Source organism: Phoxinus phoxinus (genome assembly GCF_949152265.1).
Source record: "Phoxinus phoxinus genome assembly, chromosome: 7".
Taxonomy (NCBI): Eukaryota; Metazoa; Chordata; class Actinopteri; order Cypriniformes; family Leuciscidae; genus Phoxinus; species Phoxinus phoxinus.
This window is the reverse complement of record NC_136882.1, coordinates 32,869,766-32,885,834: the sequence shown is the minus strand read 5'-3', so window position 1 is coordinate 32,885,834 and position 16,069 is coordinate 32,869,766. Positions and strand designations below refer to the sequence as shown.

The following is a 16,069-nucleotide window of genomic DNA, read 5'->3' as shown; positions in this document are numbered from 1 at the left end:
GATTTGGGCACTTTAAAACCAAACGTGAACACAGTTTACCCATAATGCCTCCATCCATTGGCCTCCAGTTTATGCTTGATTTTAAGATTTTAGTGTTTAAATCTTTAAATGGGCTAGCTATTTCAGAGACACCAAGAGCACTCAGATCTGCCGACCATTTGCTTTCGGTCATTTCAAGACCACGGTTGAAGCTGGGAAGACCGTATTATTGTGGTTGCTACCCCGGAACTCTGAAACATAGATCTGTTATGCGTCACATCATATGTTTTTACTTGTTTTATCGTGACCATGTGTTGTAAAGCACTTCGGCAAACACCAGCTGATTTCTTAATTATTATTTTTTTTGTGTATATAAATGTCTAAGTTTCATTTAGGTTTAATACTTCCTCTAAATCATAATTCCCCTAAAGACGGATACAGACCACCTATTCCAAAGCAGTGAGTCACTAAAGAACACAAATCCAGTTCCTGTAAGCTGATTGTCATGGCCTCAATAAGGGTTATCACTGTGTGGGGGGGTTGACTTTGAATGACTCAGGCTGATTCATTTTAGTTAAGAACCAGTGAGGACTGATTCCTTAACCCCTTATATTGGCACCGGCCATTATATATTTAAAACTGTAATATCCTATACTAAACCTAAACCAATCTTGACAAACTATATATCATTTGAAAGCTTATCTCTAGTTTTCATTTTTGGTGACTGATTTTTAAAATACATTACAGAGGAGCCGTCATTTATCAATTTGCAACAAGAATATTTTCATACTCCTAAGTCGTGGTCAGACCTTTATTTTGAAATAGTGATGAACATGACAAATCATAAAAGAATGGTAGAAACCTCAGTTTGTTTTCATGCCAGGAGTTCAAAAGATAGCATCCATTTAATTGTTTTAGAAAAAAAGGTCTGAAAATGTTTTAAATATAAAGAAAAAAATAATAGATTCACCATTTGTCATTCACCATTCGTGGCAGCGAGCTATAATGCACATACGTGTTCTTTTTATGTTTCTTAGAGGTTGAATTCATTTCAAAATCTGCCAATCTTCCAATACTACTTCTGAATAGGATGTCTACTTCATAAATTGTATGAAAATTGTAAAAAATAATGGTTCAGATCACTCAAACAACATATGGAAATTGAGGCGCCCTTATATGGGCAGTAATGTCAACTAGTGAAAAAGTTTGGTACTGCGCCCAAACAAAATGTCACTGCAAGCTTATTTTTTGAGATATCAACCTAAAATTTGAAACACAACTTGTAAATATATAATTTTATATAAAATATGAATAATAAACATTTTAACATTGTACATTTTCATAAACTCAAACTTTTCTGTTTAACTTTCTTAATTTATTTAACTTCTACAAAAATCTGCCAAATGTCTTCTTAAAATCAAGACCAATCTTATATCTATATTCCAAAGCATTCTTGAATTACAACCATTGAAGTTCGGAATGTGCATTTTTATGTCTTTTAAAAAAGGGGGGCGCTTGATAAGGGGTTAACAAGTGACTGTATACTTGTTCGGTTAGTCAAAAGGTAGCCTACAGCACGACTTGTTCGATTCTTGTCTCTTTTGAGTAGGATATTTTTAAGTTGATAAAAACATACGACGTGACCAGTGTAGTTTGATTCACGAAATAATGACTCTTAAGATCCGGCTCTTTTTAGAGAAAAAAAAAAAAAAAAAAAACTTCAATTTTAATCTCCGACTTGAAATGAACCAAGAACTAACGGCTCACAAAACTTGAATGAATTATTCTACATGAGAACTTAGATTGCACATTCATTTAGCTGTAATCAGTATTTTTTATTGAAAAGTGAACAAATTACTATCGCAATGTTTGTTTTTGTATATGCTTAAGAGTTATTAAAAAGTCTGTAAACTAACGTTTTGATTTTTTATTAGGCTACTGTAGTGTTAGCCTATTTATTTTGAACTCTAAAATGAATGTACCACTGCGGAAAGTAAATATAATAGGAAATTGCATTTTCTTATTATTTCTTCAAAAGTAGGCTAAAATAATCGTAAATGGAACCAGAATAGTTCAAGGGAATCAGAATCATGAAATTCTTTAGAACACTTTGCCAGAACGAACGGTCACCCGGAAGTGGGTGATATTATTACCGCGCAGTCAATGAATACTTGGAGTAGTTGACTATTTGGAGCCACAAACTAAACTACAGCATACTTACTAGTCCACATTTCTCTGAGCGCGTGTGATTGCCTCTCCTGCTGGAATGGCTCCATTACTGAGCTTGTCATGTAGACTGCTGCTTATACTGCCTCTTATTGGAGTATGTTTGACGAAATTTGCAAGGGGTGAGTTATTATTTTTTTTTTTTTTCATGATTATCATTTTAAAGTTAATTTTCCCAAAGTTGGAGGAATATTCCGCTTTATGGAGCACTTCTAGAAGTTCTCAAAGCATTTTAAGAAAAGAAGACTCAACTGTGCTATTATATTTGTCGATTTGAATACAATAATGATTTAAGTGTTATAATGTATTTGCTGCCAGAACTTGTAACTTTACCCTCACACGACCACTAAGAAAATGAATGTCAAATCATGCAATATTCACCTTCTAAAATGTTTATAGAGACACAACGCTGCTTTGAATAACGTGACATAGGTTATAAAGTTTATATTATAGATCACGGATTATAAAGATTGCAGGATTGCATACTAAGTAGCCTACTAGGTTTCTTAAGGTGTTCCGCCATTGAGAGTTCAAGCGCTCTAGTTGCTCAAAACTTTCAGCTCAACTTTGATGGTTAAATCCAAAATAATCTTCAGGATTTATTTTTGTCAACAAAGGCTGTGTGTATATACAACCACAATTTCTAAAGGAGATCAAACTCAAGGATTAAAAGGATTTGACATTAAAATGAGCATTTTGTGCCACTTTTGTTTTGTCTGCTGTGATAAACATGGGAAGATGACATTTTAACTTTTGGGAATTGGAATTTAATATTTAACTTATTATTGATAACGTTAGGTGTGTTTAATCCCTGCAATGCAAACAAAAGGGTCAGATTTGAATTTGAATGGCTATAGTTTTTGTGTTATTGCAATTATGTAATGTTTGATTTTATATTGTAAGAGGAAATTTAGCTAAATGTGATTTTACATGTTCTTAGTTTAGTTACAAAATGAAATAACAAAATTAGTGATTTAGATATACTGTAATAGTGTGTTCCTTTTACTTTTTAATTGTTGACACCAACAAATATCATTAATTTATTTGTTCTATAGGCTATAAGAGAATGCCATCCATTTGTGCCATTCATTTATATTTCTTTTAAATCAGTGAAATAGTCAATCATGGCTGTTATCTAAAATATCAAATCAGTGAAAAATACAAAAGTATTTGTAAATAATACACAAGATATCATAGCACATCTGCTAGATAGGATGAATTCATTACAGGGAACTTTTTGCCCACCATATTTATTTGAAATATCTTGGATATATATTTATTTAAAAAAATTTGTCCCAAGCCCTTTTATTTTGGAACCTGACATATGTTTCAATATATGCAATTCTTAGATTTTTGATAGAGAGACTCATATAGATCTCATTATGGTTGGTATATAATGTGATTAATTTGTTATTAATCTAATATTGGTGCCAAAGCTCTTTAAAAATGTGCACATAGCACGCTTATGCCGAATAAATGTTTTGTTCTTCTTGGCTGCAGTCCATGCATTGTGAACTTTCAGATCTGCTTAACTGCACCAATCAATATGCTGGCTCTCAATCCTCCATAAATCTCTTTAGCGTCTCCGAATGCTTGGAGGTCACAATCTCAACTCAACACTGTTGCTGTTATGATGAAAGGATTTGTTTTAATTAAATGATCTTTAAAAATAGATTGGTGTACGTATGGGTGGAATGAAATATGCATGCTGCAAAACTCTGGCTTGTGCATATGGTAATGTTATAAAAATCTGCTTGCTTGACACTATACTTGCTTCATGTTTGGGCAGATTTCACTTTGACTTACTTTAAAGTGATGCTTCTTTCCTTTGAAGCATACAGTGTGATTAAATATGGTTTAAGAAGCCCATACATAAACTTGATTGAGTACCAGAATAATATCCTAAGACAAAATGTAATCATGATTTATCCAAAACATGGCTAGTTACCAATACATAGTTGTTGTTATTATTATTACGGAAAAATTGGGATTATTGGTGGTGATTTTTTATTTTTTATTTTTTAATAGTACATACTATATATATATTTTTAAATATATATTTACTCTTTCCCCCTGTTGTCACCAGGCATAGTGCATAGAAATAGTAGTTCAATTTCCTTTGAAAGCTTCTTCTGACACATATGCATTTTAGCCCTAAAAAATGTAGAAGGGAGTGTTGGAGATTTCTGTGAATAATGGGGCTGTACTTTAGTATCGGCTGTGAAGCTCACATAAAGAGACAACCAAATGCGACCTCCATTCTCAAGAATGGAGCGATGCAGAGATCAGGCTTCTGATATGGCTCGACAGTGTGTGAACCAGTGATTTATTAGTAACCTTTTCAATGAACAAACGTAATGAATTCTCGTTAATGACATAATGACATGCTAATGACATAACTGACAGTGTTTCGAATATTATATGACATAGGTTAGCCTATGTAAATGAACACATTCTGAAGTGTTTTGTATTTGTTTATATTTAAGAAACACTTTCAGCCTCACAGAGTTGACGTTGGCTCTGTGTATTTTTTGGATATAAATTTTGTTCATGAAATTTTACTGAACCCTGCAAAGCCATCCTAAGCTGCTAGACGCATAATCCTCGCTAATTTTTTTTCTTTCTGGGTTAAATATACAGCTATTAGTCATGCCTCATTGAATGAGTCATTAGAGGAAGGCTTGTCTGAGCCGATAGCTCTATCTTTTTCCTGAGGTCTGAACCTTTTTCGAGACGAATGGTTTATTTCAGTGTTTTTTGAGACTCTTTGCAGAAAGCTCCTCCCTTAAGGGCCTTTTGAATGGTCTGTGAGTGCCATATCTGAAGTTCCAGCGAAACATCAGGAGAGGTCAGGGAGAAGTGTGCTCTTTTGATTGGACTACGACAGAGACTGTAATTGCAACTGTCGTTCCTTACACATTTGCTCCAGATGAATCCATGCAAGACTGATGTAATTAAATATAGACTTGCATGGTTAAAAATTCATTATTCTCAAATGTGTGCATATGGCAGCTGTATTGCTCAAACAGTGTAAAAAGGGCCAAGACGTGTAGAGGAACCTTGTGTGGGTTGTAAAAAGCTGGATGAGATTAAAGGCGCCTGCACACTTTTATATTGCGTCAGAGAATCCTGTAAATATATTGATTTCAATAGTGTGCCACAAGAGCGTAGAGGGAGAACGAAAGGGTTTTTACAAATGTGACAAATAGGCCTGCACGATATATCGTTTCAGCATCGCATCGCAATGTGGGCATCCACGATAGTCACATCGCAGGATGTGCGATGTTAAGTTATAGAAATCGTAGTTGATCCATAGCCGCGTTTCCACCGAAATTACCCGGAACAATTTGTCCCAGGAACTTTTTTTGCCCCTGACCGGTTGCTTTCTGCGTTCTAAAGTACCGGGAAGATTCTAACTGCGCTCGACTGCTCCTCCCAGTCTGCGACGGACAGTAATCAGTTTTGAGCGCCACATTTATAATAAGTTGTCACAGTATCTGGTTTGTGTATTCCTGGTGTCCACTAGATGTCCTCTTCCCCACGGTGTCATCCACATCCTCACTACATTTCCCATGATCCTGTCTGTCACTTAGTGTTCATTGTGTTCAGCTGTTTCTTGTCACCTCATTTAGCACTTGTGTATATATACCCTGTCAGTTTCAGTGTTTGTCACGGAGTCCTTGTTTAATGTCCCCACACTTCCGTTCCTGTTTCTGCCTGTTTCTTGTGTCTGTTTGATTGCTTTACTGGATTTTGACCCTTGCCTGGACTGTTTTGTGAGTACGGATTACCCCTAATAAACCACTGCAATTGGATCTACCTTTTCCTGTGTGTGTGTTCGTGACAGAAGGACTCCGTCATGAATAGATCCAGCGGTAAGGGTTTTCGTGGCTCTTCCCCAGCCATCAAGAGGGGAGGTTCAAAGGAGGTTCCACCGCGGATGAATATTTTTCAATGTTTTGCGCTATGGGCCCATCAAACGGAGGAGATCATGGCGACCAAATCCCCTGAGCCTCCTTCAGTCAGGCAGGAATCTTTTGAGGGAACCCGCCTGGCCAAGTTTTCTGGGACCCGTGGAGGCCGCAGGGGAGGAGGTACTAGAGGTGACTTCCAGCACCACTCTTTGCCTCAGTCTCTCTTCAACCCTGGGCCGGTGATGCTCGACCCAGAGCTCTCTTCACCGTTGTTCCTGTCTCGCCCGGAGCCTACTCCTCGCCATCGAACACGGAGGAAGAGGAAGACTTCCTGCCTCCTTAATGACCCAGAGACCGTCCTTGAGCAGATCGCTGTCGTCCCAGTGGCCGTGCCGGTGCAGCCCGCTGTCGTCCCGGAGGCCGTCCCCTCCGAGCAGCCCGCTGTCGCCCCGGAGGCCGTCCCCTCCGAGCAGCCCGCTGTCGCCCCGGAGGCCGTCCCCTCCGAGCAGCCCGCTGTCGCCCCGGAGGCCGTCCCCTCCGAGCAGCCCGCTGTCGTCCCGGAGGCCGTCCCCTCCGAGCAGCCCGCTGTCGTCCCGGAGGCCGTCCCCTCCGAGCAGCCCGCTGTCGTCCCGCAGTCCGTCCCCTCCGAGCAGCCCGCTGTCATCCCTGAGATTGTCTCGGAGCCGCCCACCATCAGTCCTGCCACGGCCAAGAGAGCGGTCTTCCTCTTTTATGCGGTGGCTGTACTGCATGCGTGGAGGAGGCACAGGATGTCTGCCGTTCCAGAGACTGTCCACTTCACGTCTGCTGTTCCAGAGCCGGAGCCAGTGTCTGCTGTTCCAGAGCCGGAGCCAGTGTCTGCTGTTCCAGAGCCGGAGCCAGTGTCTGCTGTTCCAGAGCCGGAGCCAGTGTCTGCTGTTCCAGAGCCGGAGCCAGTGTCTGCTGTTCCAGAGCCGGAGCCAGTGTCTGCTGTTCCAGAGCCGGAGCCAGTGTCTGCTGTTCCAGAGCCGGAGCCAGTGTCTGCTGTTCCAGAGCCGGAGCCAGTGTCTGCTGTTCCAGAGCCGGAGCCAGTGTCTGCTGTTCCTGAGCCGGTGCCCGTGTCTGTTCCTGAGCTGGTGCCCGTGTCTGTTGCAGTTCCTGAGCCGGTGGTGTCTGTTGCTGTTGCAGTTCCTGAGCCGGTGGTGTCTGTTGCAGTTCCTCAGCCGGTGGTGTCTGTTGCAGTTCCTGAGCCGGTGGTGTCTGTTGCAGTTCCTGAGCCGGTGGTGTCTGTTGCAGTTCCTGAGCTGGTGGTGTCTGTTGCAGTTCCTGAGCCGGTGGTGTCTGTGACTGTTCCTGAGCCGGTGGTGTCTGTGACTGTTCCTGAGCCGATGGTGTCTGTTCCTGTTCCTGAGCCGGTGGTGTCTGTGACTGTTCCTGAGCCGATGGTGTCTGTTCCAGTTCCTGAGCCGGTGGTGTCTGTTCCAGTTCCTGAGCCGGTGGTGTCTGTTCCAGTTCCTGAGCCGGTGGTGTCTGTTCCAGTTCCTGAGCCAGGGTCTGTCTCTGTTCCGCCTTGGTCTTCACCGCCATGGCCGCCCGAGTGGTCGGCTTCACCCTGGTCGTCTCCGCCGTGGTCGCCCGAGGGGTCTTCACCGCCGTGGCCGCCCGAGGAGTCTTCACCGCCATGGCCGTCCGAGGGGTCTTCACCGCCCTGGCCACCCGATGGACTGTCTGTTTCACCCTGGCCGTCGCTTAAGCCGTTCCCCCTTGTTCCTGTTCCCCTTCATGGTCCTGGCCCTCCGTCCCTCCCCCTGATCCTCCACCATTCCACCTCCCGCCTGGACTCTTGTTTTGTTTGTTTTTTATGGGTCTTGGAGCGTCTGGTAGCCGCTCCGTAGAGGGGGGGTTATGTCACAGTATCTGGTTTGTGTATTCCTGGTGTCCACTAGATGTCCTCTTCCCCACGGTGTCATCCACATCCTCACTACATTTCCCATGATCCTGTCTGTCACTTAGTGTTCATTGTGTTCAGCTGTTTCTTGTCACCTCATTTAGCACTTGTGTATATATACCCTGTCAGTTTCAGTGTTTGTCACGGAGTCCTTGTTTAATGTCCCCACACTTCCGTTCCTGTTTCTGCCTGTTTCTTGTGTCTGTTTGATTGCTTTACTGGATTTTGACCCTTGCCTGGACTGTTTTGTGAGTACGGATTACCCCTAATAAACCACTGCAATTGGATCTACCTTTTCCTGTGTGTGTGTTCGTGACATAAGTATGGAGGAGATTCAAACTGTGCTGCAGTTGTTTGTGATGATCATGTATTGGTTTACTAACGAGGAAATTAACAAAATGGCAGAAAAGAGACGAGCACTGATACTAAAGCATGTTCAGAAAGCTCGTAATGCTAGATATAAAATTAGACGATGCGGACATTGACCGTGAGATGGCTGGGACGAACGCGCAGAAAATTTCCTGTTACACAAATATGCTTAATAAAGCCTGAACCTCGTAGTCGGTCCAGCTGTGTTTTTTTATTTTTTTTTATTTTTTTTATTCCATATTTGCAGACAGACAACTCTTACTGCATGAAGCCACGAACTGCAATAGATTTTTAAAAATGCTGGTTAAAATAGAATGCCACGTGGAGTCATCCAATCAAAATGCGGCGTGAACACAACCAATCAGCATGTTCAGCGCACAAGTCCCGCCCCCGAAAGTTCCTGAACTTTGAAAAAGTACTACCTCGCCAGCGCAGGGACTTTCGGAGGGGTTATGAACTGAGAAATAAAATTTTCCTGGAGCTTTTGACAAAAGAGGTCATCATACTATAAGAATATCCTGCAAGTTTCAGAACTGAAAACTTCCTTGTTAGTCCAATAAAAGCTTTTATTGACACCAGGCACAGCGAACGACAGGTTTTTCAAAGTGGGGATCTATGACGTCAAAGGGTATCAAACACCGCCTCCGCAGAAGATCATATCATAGCAGTGGGCGTTTACTTCCAAGTCTTCAATGCGGCACGCCCATAAAAAACGAGCGTTTCAGGAGCTAGGCTCAAAACCAGGATAGAAAATAGCCTACTTATTCATTTTGATGATTTTGAATGTAAAAAAACAAGCGAACGTCAGAAGTTGACCTCAGACAACAATATAAAAAAGTCTAAAAAGCCAGTTCATGACCCCTTTAAGTCATAGTGATGTATGACCAGTGCTAGGTAGATTACTTGCTTATTGTAGTCTGTGACTGAACATTGTTTTTAGTAACAAAATCTAGATGACCATTTTAGGTAATGTATTCTGATTACTTTTAGATTACTTTTGAATCACTTATTATTGTGTACTATATATAATTATTGTGTACTATACACAATGCTATACACGGATTATTGTGTACTATATATAAACAGAAAACAAAGAGAAAGAACATATTTTAAGTAGCCTACTTTATCAACAAAATGAAATGCATTAAGCATTACATTATGTCAGTGTTTCCCAAACTGAAATGAAAGAACTGCATGGGGCATTATGAGTTTATCAAAAGCTATGAAATATAAAATAAAAGCATTACTTTGAAAAGATAAACATATTTTTTTCCTGCATGTGAATTTGACCATTATCCAACACCACTGAACTGTGTGAACATGAATAACAAATGTGTTGTTAAATTATTGAAAAATTAACTTAAAATCTCAGGAATCCCTGCATGAACTAGCAATAATAAACATGAAAACAGCAATGACATTACACATTTAAAGTTTTCCAGGTTCGAAATATTTTTGTACAGACTTTAGTCTAGGTCAATCATTTGTGAAGGTCACTGCATGTTTCACAGCTATATATCAGCAGTGGTTAGTAATTTGCATAATTATTATTCTCATACATGTTGTAACTGAGAGGTGCTTTGGTGCCCAAATTTAGAAGCATCACAAATATTTTTACATGACATTTACATGGCCATTTTATATTGCGAATATAGTCAAATCTAAACAGTATGACACACAATAGGAAATTAATTTAGAAAGCAGAATTTAAGAGTAAAAAGAAGAATTAGATATTATGAATAATTTACTGTCATTACATGAATAACATGTATCATCATCTATAAAAAAAAGTGTACTTTAATTATTAGCATTTTAAAACAGGCTGTAGCACTGTGTATGACATATGTGCTTTGCTACTTATAAGATAGGATAAAATTGTAATGGAGTAAAATGAGTAAACACTTGGTTTTAACAGATCTCAAGTAAAGTACAGATTCCCCAAAACAATACTTAAGAAGCGACGTACTTCTAAGAGTAAGTATTACTCAGACACTTTGTACCATTCGGCCATTAAAACATATTTTATAGGTCCTATTCAACAAATTATTTCTTTGTGTGTTGGCACCCTAAGACAGTGAGACTGTTCAGTGAGAATTATCATCAGGCCCACATGGAATTTGTGCCAACAGAACTCCACAGAAAGTTCAGTACATTTCCACAGAACTAAGTTCATCATGCATCCGGTTCTTCACATGCCCACACTTTGCATATTGGGTTAATTTTGATAAATCATTCTAAATAATTTCCCTTTAAAATCAGTACATAAAATGGAAAAAAAGTCTGCCGATTCTGTCTGGGCCTGCTCGTCGTGTACATGTATGCCATGTATCAAAATTTCCACAGTGAGTCTTCGTGAGATGACATCATTGGTTTGCTTTCATTACAAACCAGCTCAGCAATAGGGTTGTGTCAAGGCACGTTCTGACATTGTCCTTTGTCTTCTCGTCTCATCATAAAGGAACTGTATTAAGATCACTTATCAAGACTAACTTATTGCAAATGCACTCTGGGCTGTTTGTCACTCATAGCGATACACAGTAGCATGGTTGAGTAGTTTAAATTCTGAATGGGTTTTGCATGCAAAACACACAAGATGTCAGAATAACTCATGTGGGCTGTTCTATCAATATTATCAACAAACCTTTTCTGTCATATCTTCTCATGTTTTTCTTACACTGGATTATTAGACTTCTTTGTGGCAGGATCATTTTCTTTTCTCATGCCAAAGTCAGCTAATCACTGATTGAAAAATGATCGAAGGACGTTGCGTTTTAGTGCATTATGTCATCTAATTTATAAACCTTTAAAAGCATGTGTGCGAGTATGTGTGTTAATGTCTGCCTACAGCCATCTGTATCAAATCTTAAAGTATACGAAAAAATATCCAAAGTTCCTTTAAGGCAAGTCAGTGAATTTGGCTGCTATGTTAACAACACCCCCTGGCAGCTATTTTCTATCGCAATAGGCATGCAAGTACAGGTCCTATCTACTTGAATGTGGAAAGACAGAAATCTCAGAAACAGTTGGTTAAGCTTATGCTTCATATTTCAAAACATGGTATCATATTGTACAAAATGGTACCATTTTGTTTTTTTATTTACCTAAAATAACCCCAAATTATGAAGGTTGGTCCAGATAATGTGCATGCATGTTATTGAGCAATACAACCTAATACTTTTCCAATAAGGCAATGTGGCATTTAAAATAAAGGGCATGACTTACTTTCCTAAAATGATCTGATTTCCCCCATTAATTTATCTGTCCCCTTTTTAATATCTCTGATATTGATTCCGAAATGTATGCTTTTATCATGCAACATCTTATTAGCCTTGTACATAAAAGTGCCAGAAGGCATGTCTCAATTCTTTGACTTAGTCAAACATTCTGTGCCCTAGAGTACCAACTCGTTTCATGACTCTGTTCCCATGGTGATAATTAATGTGTAGAAAACAGTCAAAAGGTCTCCCAGTTTGTCAAGACCTTGTTTGATCTGTTGCATTAACTCATTCGTGATATGGCAACATTTAAAATGGCTTTTAAAAATATTTCCAGACATATCAGTAGGTTGAACAAGCAATTAACTGAAAGTGAGCTTAGATATCTTTCAAATGAGTATTTAACATGAGGCCTCTAAACATCCAGAAGCCATGCATGTATTCCTGCCTGGCACATTTACATCAACAGCCTTGTGGTGGTTAATCAGTGCTCTCAATTTCACATTTTCTGTGTTGTGTACAGACTTACTGCAGAGACCGGGAGAAACCAGATAAGCCTTTTACTTTAGGCGGTTAACTAGCTATACAGCATACCTTGCAATGCTGTTGGATATCTTTCCCTCTCAGCCTTATGTTTTACGTATGTCTACATCAGGTGTCCCATATGGTCGAGCAGACCGGTGGCCACACACTCATTTAAAGAGCCAGAATCCTCTCATGCAGTCAGTTGCAGACCTGACAATGATTAATTGGGGTGTACGGGATTATTTGCTTCAGCGAGCCCTGAACTGCAGACCTCAGATAATTGCACGAGGTGACAGCGAGGCGGATTTTCTGTCCCACAAGAGTTTCATGGGATCCGACACGGCAAGGTTTACTAGGTCACCCATTGTTGTTATCTCTGAACGGTAGTAGAATAAACAAGTTCGGATCTATCTGGGATTTTAAGGTGTTGCAAATAACCAAAGGATTTTGTAGACAAAGGCGACCTGCAATGTCACTGGCAAACAGGCCTAGACGTGGATCAAGTCAGGACACCTGACAACAGCAAAGTGAAAAAAGTCAAAGCTAGGTTACAAGTCCGTGCAAAAGAAAACCAAATCAAAACACCCATATCATTTTTTCTTTTTCCATGTTAAAATGCTTTAATCCCACTTTAACTTGCAGAGACAAGTATATAAGTCAATTATTTAAAATGTATTTGTAAGCTATTTAAAAAAAGATAAACTTTGTAGCTCTGTGGCACCTTCCAGCTCAACCTGTGGTGGACAAAAGGTCTTCTGGAAACCAGTTAGAAGAACTCAGTCCTTATTGTTGCAGTTCAGTTACAGATATTACACATTTGACCTTTACTGAGCAAGAGTTTGATTGCTGTGCAAGGCTGTGTGTGTGTTGTAATATTTATCAAGATAACCAGACAACACCCAAGAAGTCTCTTATGCTCACCAAGGCTGCGTTTATCTGATTTAAAAAAAAACTGTAAAAATTGGAACATTGTGAAATATTATTACAACTTATTACATCGGTTTTCTATTTTGATTTAAAATAATTTGCTACAAGAAACATTTCTTATTATCAATGTTGAAAACGTGTATTATACTATTGTATAATAGTTTGTGGAAATTTATACCTTTTTTCAGAAATTCATTGATAAATAGAAACTTCAAAAGAACAAAGTAATTATTTAACCAAGATCCAAAAACGGCTCGTTTGGATATTGTGGGATTTGTGACATTCTGACGGATCTGTGAAATGTATTTGAATATGACTGCATCAAGAGCAAGACACAAATAGACGAATAGTTTCACAACATCGCACCATATGCTCCTATGACATATGGAGGAGTAAAGGAATGTTTGCTTTGACACGTCATGTTTAAAGTCACCATGAAATCAAAATGGACAATTCTAATTTTAATGGAATATTTCAATGTTTTTTAAATAAATGATTTATCTATGCACATATTTGTGCCGTAGTAATCTTCAATCAAATAGAGCATTTGCAGATTGTTTTGTAAATGATGAACAGTGTAATGGAGAGTTGGCAAAGAAACTTTTGTTTAAAGATGAAGCAGCCAAACTCTACTGGATCTGACATCAGCTACAGTACATCGCAAACCATTAGTAAACAATTTCATAATGCTTTGTCTGTAAATTACAGTTTTAATGTTAATGTTCTTACTCATGTGCAATGGTGAGGGGGCATTGATACTTTTTCATATGATGTTAGCCAATAATAACAGTTGCTATGTTTACATGAACAGTTTTTGTTTCAATCGGAATGAAATCACTCTGAACATAGTGTTTACATGAACGCTAAATAAAGCGATATCTATTTCAGGTCCTGATTAGGAGATGACAAGCACATTAAGTTTTTTTGTCTTGCTGCTTATATAATTTATATAAATGACCATGGTATAAGCGGGATAATTCACGGCAAGCTGCGCATTAAACAATTTTAATGCACTTCTTGCCGTGAATTATCCCGCTTATACCATGGTATAAAAATGAACGATTTTAATGCACTTCCCTGTTGATGATTTCTTTGCCTCCACGTCGTGCATTAAAATATTTTAATGCACAGCTAGCCTAGAAATAGTAAAATAATAAAAATAAAAATGAATCCATGTAATAACCCCTTTAAACATTTGTTAAATGCACTTCAGTTTGTCTACACAGTTTGGTGTAAGTTTGGTGTTTGTCAATTTGGTGACACATTACACAATTGACCTTTTAAGGAGCAACAGTTTGATTTTGTGAAAGGCCATGTTGCCATATTTATCACAGGACCCAGACTGCCTTGCCTTTCCTTTTCCTTACAGTTTGACCAAGTTAACAAGCACAAGTTCTTGATTTAGTTCCATTTCATTAAAGACAAAATCAACATAGGTTTGTAACTTGATGTCAAATATCTATATACTGTATAATGTACTGTAGAAGGATGGCCATTTGGTTTCCTGTCTGTTAGTGAGTGTTCCCACCTGAGTGACTGTTTCCTTAGACTTTGGACTCTATTTGCTGACTAAATCAGAAGCATGACTCAGACTGGTAAAATCATACCCTCTGACTATGAAACCTCTCTTTCTTTGACTATAGTGTCTAACACACATCTGTACATGAGGAAAGTATAATTATGTCACATAAAGAAAAGGGTCTGAATTTAAAACTGACTCACTGGTTACTAATTTACAAATGACAAATACCTTGCCACTCATCCTCATAGTGTCATTGCATTACTGTTGATCCGCTGCTGACGGTATTATTAATCACTGCGTTGTTGCAAAGGTATCTAACAGCAAACCCTGAGCAAACATGACACGTTGACACCTGTAAACAGATATTTACATGCATTGTGCTTTTCTTCAGGGCGAGAGTTCCTGAATGCTTTACTCTTTTTAGATACTGACCGATGTGCTGAATTCCAGCTTGTGATAAAATCAACACCTCTCTTTCAAACAGGCATAAACACAAGAAAGGGCTGAGTCTCAACATGGGGCAACCTGCCCAAGCTCAGCATTGGCAATGAGTTTGGCAAAGAACCAGTTTAGGTTGTTCTTCTGACCACTATCCAAATTGAGGTGTGTTGAGGCTGAAGCCAAGCAGAACAGACAATACGTGCTGGCCTAAAAAAGCAGCAGGCAGTTGAAAATTTAACAGCCAGCCATGTTTTTTAGCATTATTAACATCACTTTTGGGTGGAATTCTGCAGGGCCAGCTATTGTTTTGAATAAACCTTTTTATGATACACTGGAATGCATGTTTAATTGGTACATTTAAAAAGTTCAATTGTAAAGGACCTATACAGCCTTGTTGTCTTAAAAAGCTGTTGCATCCATGGAAATGGAGAAAAAAAGCAGGCCCTCTGGAATTCTGGCTTACATAATTGATATAATTATCTTGTTCAGCAATTTTTACCATTATCTTTTTCATAATGGTTTATGATAAGATACAATGTATATAAAAAGTAATAACATAATAAAAAATAAAAAGTTTTCAAGCTGTGCTGGTCATTTGACATTTTTATGATAAGTGAAGAAAAAATATATTTTTTGATCTCAGTATGTACAGTAGCTCATAAATTAAAATCATAAATGAAGTCTATTTCTAGACTTAACTTGCATCCCCTGCTTCTCTTTTTATTTCTCTCTAGTAAAAGAGTCTCTTGTCTCAACTGTGCTCAGATTTAGCAAAACCCCAAATTCTGTGAAAAGTCTTCAAAGATTAAATTACTATGTTTTATATAAATTAATACTTTTACTCAGCAATGATGCTATAAATTGTTCAAAAGTGGCAGTAACAAAACATTAAGTAAGTGACAGTTACATAGCCTTACACAACAATAATAATAAAAACACATCACAAAATCTTATTTAAAAAAGTCTAATGACCCAAACTTTTGAATGGAAGTGTATGTGAGCTGTAAGGAAAGCTGCTAAGGAA

At 38.8% G+C, this 16,069-nt stretch overlaps 1 protein-coding gene across 2 annotated transcripts in view; it reads left to right on the top strand.

Moving 5' to 3' along the window:
- The first annotated feature begins 2,081 nt into the window (after window positions 1-2,081).
- tfpia (tissue factor pathway inhibitor a) overlaps window positions 2,082-16,069 on the top strand; it is a 28,118-nt gene continuing 14,130 nt past the window's right edge. Inside the window, exon 1 of one of the 2 annotated variants that reach the window (XM_079617912.1) lies at window positions 2,082-2,327. In XM_079617912.1, coding sequence (XP_079474038.1) covers window positions 2,246-2,327 — 82 coding nt within the window. In that variant the 5' untranslated portion in view covers window positions 2,082-2,245. The remainder of the gene's footprint in view (window positions 2,328-16,069) is intronic. The other variant, XM_079617913.1, reaches the window with a different exon arrangement.